General features: G+C 34.7%; 2 protein-coding genes across 3 annotated transcripts; one reads left to right on the forward strand and one right to left on the reverse strand.

The window, feature by feature from the left end:
• Nucleotides 1–2,990: 2,990 nt before the first annotated feature.
• On the forward strand, nt 2,991–8,242 carry LOC120080902 (Pectin lyase-like superfamily protein). Of its 2 annotated transcripts, XM_090315730.1 has the most exons (9): nt 2,991–3,162; nt 4,691–4,878; nt 4,971–5,099; nt 5,290–5,457; nt 5,573–5,608; nt 5,711–5,918; nt 6,867–6,948; nt 7,093–7,201; nt 7,666–8,242. In XM_090315730.1, the coding sequence occupies exons 1-9, from the start codon at nt 3,120–3,122 to the stop codon at nt 8,068–8,070; spliced, it is 1,368 nt and encodes a 455-aa protein (XP_090171856.1). In that variant the 5' UTR covers nt 2,991–3,119; the 3' UTR covers nt 8,071–8,242. The 2 variants fall into 2 exon arrangements, with proteins under 2 accessions (XP_090171856.1, XP_038891503.2); XM_039035575.2 differs by lacking the exon at nt 2,991–3,162 and having other exon boundaries at nt 4,074–4,878.
• Nucleotides 8,243–9,044: 802 nt separating this feature from the next.
• On the reverse strand, nt 9,045–11,006 carry LOC120081932 (high affinity nitrate transporter 2.5-like). Its single transcript, XM_039037116.2, is given in 4 exon segments — nt 9,045–9,543; nt 9,738–9,788; nt 9,790–9,885; nt 9,887–11,006. Coding segments are annotated over 4 exon segments (1,503 nt in total). The 5' UTR covers nt 10,873–11,006; the 3' UTR covers nt 9,045–9,173.
• Nucleotides 11,007–11,732: the final 726 nt, after the last annotated feature.

Genomic DNA, 11,732 nt, shown 5'->3' on the forward strand with positions numbered 1-11,732 from the left:
TATTTGTCAGATTGATGATAAGTTGATCATACGAATTAAGAAAACTTTGAAGTAGAAGTTCAACACATTCATTTGACTCTATTTTATGACTCAGCGATGTGAGTTGAGAAAATAGGGTATTTAACGTGTTCATGTGCCCTGTCATTGACGTGGATTCTGACATCCAAATTCTCTTAAGGAAACTCTTATTGTGAAATGATTTGGTCTTATACATTTTTTGAGGTGGTCCCAAATCTCCTTTGCGATTTTCTTCTCCTCAATGCTTAACAATACATCATCAAGTAATGCTAGATGAATGTCTGCCATATCATTCCTGTCCATCTCATTTCATTTGTTATCATCTGTGATCTCCATTAGCCTCTCATCGATAGTTGCAGGGTAATTATCTTTTCTTAAGACAACCTTCATCTTTAGCTTCCTTAACGAGAAATAAGTTCCGTTGAACTTCTCAATCTCGAACTTTGCCACTATTACTTTTATCATGAACTATAAATAATCCTCAATTGTGATCTTTAATCTAGGTGAAAAATATCTTACTTATTTTTTGATGTTGAGGATCCACCTATTAGTGGCAACCATAGAACATACGATAGGTAAATATTAACACCCAAAATTAAACCTTACTTTGGTACCACTTGTTACAAAAGGGATTGTGACCGAATGGAGTAAGATCACAACTAAAGCAGATTGAGAATAATAATAATAATGAAGAAGAAGAAGGGAGAGAATAACACACAATAATTTTACGTAGAAAACTAAACAAATTAGGGTAAACCATGAGCAATGATACAAGAATTCTACTATATAAAATAGAAGTTACAAACTTTCTTTCTTATAGGGGAATAACCAACTCTCTTACAAGAAGAAACTCTCTCTATTTTATCTACTCACTTGTTGGAGATTTTGTGTGGTTTGGCAACCATGGGTCTTCACCTATTTATCCAAAGAAACTTGGCCATCAAGCAAATCCAATGGCTCAAAATTGTTCTTGATAGATGTGAAGGATCCAATGACTTCAATTGTTTTAGAGAGATGTGAAAGATCTAATGACCATGAATTGATCTTGGACAAAGTGTAAGATTCAATGATCCAAAATTGTCTTATAAAAAACTTCTTGAATAATAGGGATTTTTCTTGATAATTATCGAACATTTATGCTATAGTCTTGTTTTTTTTCTTCATGATTTACACCTAATTCCCCAATTGAGGATGACTTCTTCAAACATGTTTTGTTGGTAAAGTTGAAGGATTGGTGTATTTCATTTCTTAACGTATTATTCACTTAAAATTAATAACATTGACCAAAACAATAAAATTACAATGCCTTTACCTGCCGCATTATATCAAAAGAAACTTTTTGTTTTTTTGTGTTTTTCATAATCTATCGGTTCATATTCAAAATATAAAAGCGTGATGAACCATCCAAGCATGAACTGCACAAATCAAACTTTCAAGGTGTAAATGTCAAATAAGATTCACCTAATATTAAAGTAACTTTGACATTTTTATATATTTGTATATAATATATGATATATTAAATATTATTTACCATATATTCAGGAATCTTGGGCTGATGAGTTTAGACAGTAATTTGAATGGACATTAGACGTTTTGACCTTTCTTCGTCTCCATTTTAATTTATAGAGAATCTCTCTCTTAATCATCAGATGACATTCAAATCCTTTATCCAAATTATTAACAATACATATATAAACACTATTATATTAAATTAGGGAGAGATAAGAGGAAAAAACTCATATGAAAGTTTAGCTATATAATAGAGGTGTACCAACGATATGGAAGAGGTTGACACCTTTATTTCAGGGAAAGATCAATACGGAAAAAACAACAACAAATAAAATCTTTTTAGGAAAGATGTTTGAAGTAGAGAAGACACTCACTCTTCCAAAATCTTGTATGCATAAGGGTACACTAGAAGTTGTGACGACAAAAGACATGAATGAAAGATATACCATTGAGAATATAGAATTTGGGGACATAATTAATAAACTTTAATATATTTGCAATTTATAAAATTTTGTTACGTGATACTTTTAGATGAAATTAAAATGGAAGAGATATTTTTGATCAGTCAAAGCGAATTTTATTTGGTAGTATTGATATGCCTTTGTTCCTAGAGATCGAAGACTCAATCTCCTATCCAGCCGTTGTTATATTGAAAAAAAGAGAGAATTTTGATACGAATACTGGATAGAGTATGTAGCTAACTTACCCAAATACCCAATCATACGCAAACGAATTGGGCCGTAACTATTCGGAAGGTCCAGGCCCAATATCTCTCAAAAGGATAAAACGGCCTTTTAGGCTGTAACATCCAGAAATCACGAAAGGCCCAATCGATGATTGGGCCAGAGGCTAACCACAAGGCCCAAACCTAAAAAAGGATCTCCCATCTCTCTCTTTCTTCAACCTCGGGCCCTCGGCCATGGCTACTCTGCAGCATGCAGCAGCAGCAGCCTTTTCACTTTTCCGACTGTCAAAAAGGACCTCTGTAGTTTAGTATAGCTTACCTACCGTTATAATTTTATATATAGAAAAAAGTAGTCTCCAAAATTCCATTTCAACCCCGACCACAAACTGGGTATAGCAGAGAGAAGAAAGAAAGAAGAAGATCGCCGTAGTGGGCACCGACCGGGCCATCGAGTGGCCCACCGCGTGCGACGGCTAACCAGGTGGGTAGATTCTAATAGAGCCAAATGGAGGTCACTCACTATTATAAATGGCGATGGAGCCGCATCTTTGTTGAATTTACAGTTCCATCAACGTGCAAGCCACTTCCGCTACAAATCTCTCTTTATAGAACTTTCCAGGTATTCAACTATATAAACTACCCCCATGATTTCAAGCTTAATTAAATTTTACTCGCTAAACAACAAAGATACCACAACACCCACCTCCTTTTCCCTCTCCTAACAGTACCAAGTGGATATTGTTTATTTATTTATTCTCCATTTAGCTCTATAGAGTTTGTTCTTTATCTGTCTTTTGACTCTTTTTCTATATAATGGGGCTTCTGATAGGCCACTAACCCAGTAACCCCTTCTGCTTGGTGCTTTTGATTATGTTACTTGTCATTTTGACAATCTTTTTTATATTTTATGATTTTGATGAATCTGCATTTTGGTTTTCGTGAGTCAGGAGGTTAGTAGTTCATTTTTAATCTGTTCTGCTATTGAGTTTAAATTGTTTATGTCCTGCAACTACTTTGGCATGTACATTTACTCCAAGGACTGGAAAATGTGGGGGAAATCAATGGGATTCACTCTAAACTTTTAATTTCATCGTATTGAATCCTAAATTTAGATAAATATTGCAATTTTCACTTTTGGGAAGAAAGTACACTCCAGTTTAAGGGGTAAAAATTGCAATGCTTATACTTTGAGAAAATGTTTGTAAGGATGAAGTTCGCTTTTTTTATTTTAAACTTGGAATGAATTTGAAAGTAATACTTATCTGGGAAAGGTATTAATCATGTGCTCTGAACACACCTAAAAATATTTTAAAGATCAGTTTGGGGTGCTCTGAACACACCTAAAAATATTTTAAAGATCAGTCTGGGATGACTTTTGAATGAAGTGTTCTTTAAATGAAAACCAATTTTTCCCCACACTTTTCAAACAAACAACACTAATTAAGTAGTTCTCTTAAAAGTCTTGAGGGTTTTTTTTTAGTAGTTTTAGAATTCGTGCACTCTTTATCATTTAACCAAATACTATTGAAACTTTAGGAGTTATTTTATCCTTTAAAAAACTATCCCAAAACTCACCTACCTATCTTTAGAAAATTTTAAAGCATATTTCAACCAAACAAAAGAATATGTATAATATATTCAATTAACTATAACACTTTTCTACTCTTTAGAAAGTAAGGTAAGTTTTCTCAAATAATTGGTTTCTTTTACCAGGTCTTTAATTGAATCAGAAAACTTCAGTCATGAGGTTTAGCTTTATGTTAGAAAGCATTCTTAAAAATTTTAAGAACCTAAAAGCTAAAACTACATTAAATACTTGGTATCTTTTTCAAAAAGTGAAGTAATATAATATGTATAAGTATATGTCCAAAATTCTTATTCAAAAGATGCCATGTCAACAGAACAGCATCATTTGCAATTTTAAGAATTTTTCCTTACAGATAGGGATTAATTTTATTCAAAGCCAACGAGTGCATGATTGTTATTATAATTTTATATGATTAATTTATTTGTATTTCAGAAGATTCACTCTTGAATGCATTATCCATTTGCTGTGCCGTAGGTAGGTTTCGTAGTTTGGCTAATTCATGATTTTGTACACAAGATACAAACAAACAAACGTGCTATAAATAATTACAACTTTCACTAACTATAATACGATTCACTTGCTTAAGATGGAGTTTACTTTATGTTTATTCTTTTTGAGCTGGCTGGGTTTGATTGCCATTAGATGCCAATAGGTAATTTATTTTTGGACAATGGGCTGCTTTTTTTTTTTTTTTTTTAACATGACAGGCCTTGAATTCTCTATATATTCTGAAGACTTCACCACCCTGCTTCCAATAGAAACTTAGCTTAAAGTCTGTAGTGGTAAAAGTGAAATAATAGTGCTTTTGGAGATGAAACAAAGAAGCAAGAATTTAACTCTTTCACTGTTTTCGTTTTTGGTTGTCTCTTTGCTGGTGTCTTCTTCTGTAGTTAGAGTGGAAGCAAGGAAGCAATATCACAGCAAGAAGAGCAAGCATCAGAAACAAAAGGGTGCTGGCCATGGCAATGGTTCAGGCCCTGCACCAGCTCCACTTCCTGATTACAATCAAAATCAGTCCACCATTTTTAATATCTTGTCTTTTGGAGCAAAGGGCAATGGAGTGTCTGATGATTCCAAGGTAAAAATTGTCCAAAACAACCTCAAAAAACAGATAGAGCTAGAAATGGTGACTCGTGTACTGTTTGAACTTTTAAAAACCATTCTATGCAGGCATTTTTAGCAGCATGGAAAGCTGCATGCGAGAGTCCAGGAGCTACATTGGAAATACCATCACAATACAAGTTTCTTATCAAACCCATAACTCTAAATGGCCCTTGTTTGCCTCAGCTTGTTCTTCGGGTTTGTACAATTTTCTTCTTCTTCCTCAGGATTTTGGTATATTTGAGAATCTAACAAAAAAAGACAAAATGTATATTCTGTGACTTGTCTTGCAACAGATCGTTTTTTTTTTTTTTAAAAAAAAAAGAATTTAGTGCTGCTTAGAGTTTAAAGGATAAGATAATTATTGGGAATTGTAATTCCAAAGCAGATTGATGGAGCTGTATTGGCGCCTCCAAAAGTAAGTTCATGGCCCAAATCCAGCTTGTTTCAATGGCTGAATTTCAAATGGCTACATAATTTCACCATTCAAGGCTCTGGTACTGTGGATGGCCAAGGCTTTAATTGGTGGACTCTCTCTAGATTCTACAATAACAAAGTTAGTTCTTTTTTGCCCCCTCCTCAATAACCAACTCTATCTTCATTAAATTACGCTAGTTACATTGAGAGATCATGATTTTAGCAATCATCTCTTGTTATTCTTGTTTCTGCAGAAGAAGTTGAAGCACATTCCAGATATGAAGCCTACTGTAAACTTTTCTTACCCTTTCCTTCTCATTTTGCTTATGGTTACAATTTTTTGTTCTGAAATTAATTGGGATTTTTTTTATTTCTTTGCTTATAAATGACAGGCTTTAAGATTTTATTCCAGTTATAATGTGACAGTTCGTGACATCACCATAATAAACAGTCCACAATGCCATCTGAAATTTGACAACTCCGGCACCGTCAAAGTTGACAATCTCACCATTTCTTCGCCGGAGAACAGCCCCAACACCGACGGTATTCACCTGCAGAACACACAAGATGTCGAGATTCAACACTCCAACATTGGCTGTGGTATGAACCGAGCTAATTCAAATCCCTTATTTAATAATATTTTGTTGTCCTTTCAAGAGTTTACCTTTTAACTTGATCCTTTTTTTTTCTGTTTTATAATTTTGAGGACACAAGAAAGTGGTGCTTTGAAAAAGAAAATCGACTCAAATTTCAAAAATACTTTTTTAAGATATAAAAATAGTATAAAATGATTAAAATAATAAGTAGAAAACTATAATTTTGATTGTTTGGTGTATCTTCTAATTTAAACACTTGTGAAAATAATATTTTCGATAAAAATGTTAATATATATTACATGTTTTCAAAATTATTTTAAATAACAAATTTGTTTGGTTGCTATATTTAAAAGTGATTCTATCAATTATATATGTGTGTATATATATGCATATATATATTTTTATTTCTGATCATATTTTGAGAATTCTCGGTTAAACATTTTGAAGCCATTTGTTGATAACTCATCTCTTAAGTGTTTCTTCACAAAAAAAAAAAAAAAAAAGTTTTTAAATTGATCCAATTTATTCGAACCATTTCTTATTTATTTAGATTTTTTCAAAACTACTTTTGGTCATATAAAATCACTCAATAAGCTATACTAAACACATTTTCTATTATTGATTTTTTCAAAGGTGCTTATTAAAAAATTAATTTTATTTAAAAGCATTTTCTTAAAAAGTTTTTCCAAACACACGACTAACTGTCACGTGTTTAGATTTATGTTAGTTTTTCTTTAATTTTCTTGGAAAACAAGGGTTTTACTCAAATTCACCCATCTTCTCTCTTGTATATTTAAGGATGGAAAATTATGAGGTAAAATAACTCCATAGAGGTTACAAAGTTACCTCCATTTAACAATATTTTGATCGCCATAGCACATAAAAGCTATACCACGAAGAAACTGGACTACACAACAGAACCAACTTATTTTAAGATTTGTTATTTGAACAGGAGATGACTGTGTTTCCATTCAGACTGGTTGCTCCAACATCCACATTCATCATATCAATTGTGGCCCTGGACATGGCATAAGGTAAAAATATAAACCTCATCAATTTTACTTTTCCATAAAGCTAATTCCTGTAGAGAATATTATTTATGTCCTTGATTTTGCTCAACTTTTCTTAAACATTATTATATTCAGCACTAAAGATTATTTTCTTGCCTATAATTACAGCTTAGGCGGACTTGGGAAAGATAAAAGTGCTGCATGTGTCTCCAATATTGTTGTCCAAAACATCTCAATTCAAAACACTCTTTCAGGAGTGAGAATCAAGACCTGGCAGGTAAAAAGAAAAAGGGTTAAAGTTAAACTACAAATCTACTCCTTTAATTATGGTGGATGTGTCATTTATTTCTTGATATTAACTCTGGATTTTTATTTTATGTAGTTTTTTCTGCGAACACTAATTGGAAAATGATGATTATAACGTAAATAACTTTAATGAATAAGTATGGATTGATTTAACACGATGAAGTAGAGAAAAGTAAGTACGTAGATAGAATAAAATGACGCGCTTTATAAAAAATGTTTCATATGTTCGTTTTGTAAAAAGTGAGTATAACATAGTGCATATATCCAACCATTCTCCTTCTCTAGTCATTTACTTCTCCCATTAATGATAGAAATTACGTAGAATCAGAGATGTTACAAGTTTGGGGATGGGCTAAAGTTTGTAAGTCAAACACAATAATCCCTGTGACGATAGAATCAGACGGTTCTGATTGGATTTGATGGAATATGGAACAGGGAGGAATTGGGTCAGTGAAGAATGTATCATTTTCAAACATCCAAGTTTCTGATGTAAAGGTCCCAATTATGATAGACCAATATTATTGTGACAAGTACAAATGCAAGAACCAAACAGGAGCAGTTGCAATTTCAGGCATAACATACGATCAAATCATAGGCAGTTACACAGTACAGCCTATTCATTTAGCCTGTAGCAGCCAAATCCCATGCGTAGACGTTGATCTCATTGACATCCAGCTGAAGCCATCTTCAGAATCCAGAGACTTTCAAAGCTCCTTATGTTGGAATTCTTATGGTAAATCTCAAGCCCCACTTCTTCCTACTAGCATAGACTACTGCCTGAGAAGGGGTAGCGGCGCTGTTAGGAGAATCGCAAGGTCCCATGATCATGTCTGCTACTAATTCTCTGTGTTTTCTCTGCCCTCTTTCTGTTTTTTCTTTCTTTAGCTTCCCTTCTGCAGTTTTTTCTTTATTTTTTTGGAAAATGTAGGAAGGTGATGATTGTAAAAGCATTTATGGTTGTTGGCTTTTTTTGAATCCATCAGTAATTCATTTCCCAATTAGTACAAACAAAGTGACTCAAAACTTTCCCCACCCATCTCTCAAAATTGATTTCTTTTACTTCAGTGAGAAGAGTTTTTGAAGTTGTAATGAGTTGAAGTGGTGGCCTACTCTTCTATTCTTTGGTAAATTGGTTGAGGGTTTAATGGCGGTGATAGTGGAGGAAGGATCGTGAGGAATCAATTGCACGCGAGGCATTGCTTTTTTGTTCTTTTACCTTTGTAATTAATATCCTAATTTACAGGCTTTTGTGGCTCCTAAGATCTGCTGCTTATACTTTACACGCACTCTGTTTAGTGGTTTAGTGTTCTGTTCTCTTGTATCTAAACGAGAAGTTCTAGTCTCTTCTACTTGAGGAATAGATTAGAGTTTAAAGTTCACTTTTTCCATGCCCCAATTCATCTATTTGACTTTATACTAAGGGACCGTTTGTTTGCATGTTTGTTTTTTTTTATATGAAAATATATATGACCAAAATCTTTAATTACTCGAAATTATAGATGCTATAAATTTCAAGTGTTTGACGTGACATCTTTAAATATCATTTTGTTGGAATATTTTTGCAAATATATGGAAATGTTTGGATGAGTATTTTTTTATGATTGCTACTTGTGGATGTTTTAACTTTACATAATGTTTTAATAATGCTCTTTATGACTATTCATAATATGATCTAAACTTATATGAGATATTTTTTTTTATTAATTTGAACTTAACATAGAATCTATAGACAAGAATACCAACAAATAACTATTATCTTCCTTAGCTAAACTAAAAAACCTAAATGCAACTTAACTAAGACTGTTTCACACCTGACCTAAAAGAAAAGAAACAGAAAACGAGACACATTGTTGATGGGCTGGGCCTTTGAGGATTGGGCTTACGAAATGGGCCTTAAGCCCAAGATCAGTAAATGGCCCAAAAAGGAAATGTGTTTTGTTTATTTAAACATGAGTGGAGGAGGAATCATCGGCATGAGCAGTTCCTTTAAGGCTTTTGCTTCTTTCAGTTCGACTATTGTCAGCAAACTTAAGGCTAGCCATATGATAGCCTTCGGCTTTCTCCTCAGAGCTCCATTCGGACAAGTAATAATCTTCCTCTGAAGCAATTTTGGAGGAAGGCCCAAATAACATACTGCCCCATTGAGGAAAATAAATCAATACAATTGGAAGAGTGCAAGCTATTATCATCACTCCCATTAGAGTTATTCCACTCTCTTTTCTGTATTTGTTGCCTCTGAAGAATATCAGCTGAGTCAGCACCGATCCCATGTTCCCACCCGCACCTGTCATCCCCGATATTACTCCTAATGACCTGTCACCAAAGATTCAAATATTTGTTGATATATCGATACATCCCTAAGTGAAAAGATATCGTAGATATTTTATCAATATATTTGTAAAATATTGAGATTAAGTATTTTTATACTAGTTCTTCACACATTTTTCATTAAAACATTGTCCTTAAGAAGGAGATGAAAAAGAAAAAGAATAGTGGATAGTGTGTACCTTCGAGAGACGAAAGGAACGACACCAAAAGTAAGTCCACAAGCAGCTTGAAAAAACGATCATAATCACAATGGAAGCACTTAATGAATTAGCCAATCCAAGAATCACACACAAAACTCCTCCAATTGTCTGCACCAACCACAGAGCTCAGTCTCCCTCTCATCCCATATCTCTTCCCCACCACATCCGACAATACTCCGCCGTACGGCCTCGAAAACAGATTCGCCAACCCAAAACTCGCCGCCACTATCCCCGCCGTATGCAGATTCAAATTAAACCTATCGTAGAAGTAATTCGCTATTACATTATCAATCGTCAATTTCACTCCAAAACAATACCCATAAGTCAATGCCAAAATCCATCCCCTGTAATTCGTCACCCCATGGTACATTACTTTCGACAATTTGTCTTTCGCCTTCTCCCCTGTTTTTTGAAGCTGCCGGAAGTTTCCATCCGGCGTGTCCTCACCGAGGAGGAGAACGGCGAAGGCCGAAAGTGTTTGGAGTAGAGCTGGGAAGAAGAAAGCGATTCTCCACGCAGTGAATTTCGCTGCGCCCATGTGCTCGATGATGGCAAAAACATACGGCATGATTAACTGTGTTGCGCCGCCGCCTAGGTTTCCCCAGCCGCCGGCGACGCCATTGGCGGTGCCGACGACAATGGAGGAGAACATTGAGCTCATCCAAAATTGGGTTGATACGAATGTAGTGAGGGAAAAGCCTGTGAAGAATCGGACGAGGAGAAACGAAATAGGGGATGAGGCTATTGAGGTTAAATAAACCGCCGGCGAAGTTATGAGAATGAGTGAAGCGGAGGCGAGACGTGGTCCAACCAAATCGCAGGCGGAACCCATCACGATTCGAGCGAAGACAGCGCCGAAGACGGAAGCAATTCCGGCATTTCCAATGTCGGTATCGGTTAAATTGAGATTGTCGCGGATCACCGGAAGCAGAGGAGCCGCCGCGAAACTGGAAATGAAACAAGCGCAAAAGGACATCCAGGAAAGGTGAAACGTTCGCATGTGCGGCGCTGGGACGGAGAATATGTTGAATTTGGTGGCTTTATGTTCGGAGTCGACCGGAAGAGAGAATTTCCTCAGATGAGGTGCCGCCGTGGCTACGCCGTCGACCTCCATGTTGGACGGATTAACAGAGGGACGTTGTGAATTGGGAAGGACCTTGTTTAAGGATTTAAAGGGAATTGAAATGGTTTTTTTGTGGGATTGAAGAGTGGAACTTTTTAAGGCTAAAAATTGGTCTTAGTTTCTTAAAAAAAATACTTGGTGTTTCTCTAATGTGTAAAAATACTCGGTGCATCTCTAATGTGTAAAAATACTTGATGCTTCTCTAATGTGTAAAAATATTTGGTGCTTCTCTAATGTGTAAAAATATTTGGTGCTTCTCTAATGTTTAAAGGTGAAAGTGATTTTCCTCCTTAATAGAAAAGGGTTTACAGGGTAATTTATAGACGAATTGTAAACAAAAAAAGCATAAAACAACCTAAACGGAAATTAACAAATTCCCTAACAAAGTACGGACTGATTGTTAACTAATATTAACATCCCTTCCAACTCATGTTGAATGAGGTATAAGTTTTACAAGTGTTAAAAGTAAATTAGGCTACATTCGTAATTTATATTTTCCATATTAGTATTTTTTTTTTGTTTCTTTCCTTGTTGGGTCTATTAGAGTCTATTAATTCGACAATTTATTGCATCCTGAAGAAGCTAATTATGCAATAATAATATACAAAATTAACATGTCATCAGAGCCACAAATCCTAGGGCTTATACTTTTCACCCATAGCTTTTGTTTGATCTCTGCCTCCGTTGATGCCAAATTTGGTTTACCTACTTAGTTGATTATATGTTCTTGTTTTTCAGTTTCAACCTCTGTTATGTTTTCTGATTTTTAAGGGTCTCTATTTTCTTTCCAAATCAGTTTGTGGGTTTTGTTTTAAATCTCTCTATGAGGATCTTTATTTCCATTTTCAGCC

Source organism: Benincasa hispida, chromosome 7 (assembly GCF_027475165.1).
Source record: "Benincasa hispida cultivar pf3 chromosome 7, pf3_genome.v1.1, whole genome shotgun sequence".
NCBI lineage: Eukaryota > Viridiplantae > Streptophyta > Magnoliopsida > Cucurbitales > Cucurbitaceae > Benincasa > Benincasa hispida.

What these genes read in the sequence shown, in the direction of transcription:
- LOC120080902 (XM_039035575.2), top strand. Translation starts at nt 4,612, where the DNA reads ATGAAACAAAGAAGCAAGAATTTAACTCTTTCACTGTTTTCGTTTTTG. An exon ending in CTAGATTCTACAATAACAAA is followed by an intron (nt 5,458 to 5,572) that starts GTTAGTTCTTTT and finishes TTGTTTCTGCAG; the next exon opens with AAGAAGTTGAAGCACATTCC. An exon ending in ACACTCCAACATTGGCTGTG is followed by an intron (nt 5,919 to 6,866) that starts GTATGAACCGAG and finishes TTATTTGAACAG; the next exon opens with GAGATGACTGTGTTTCCATT.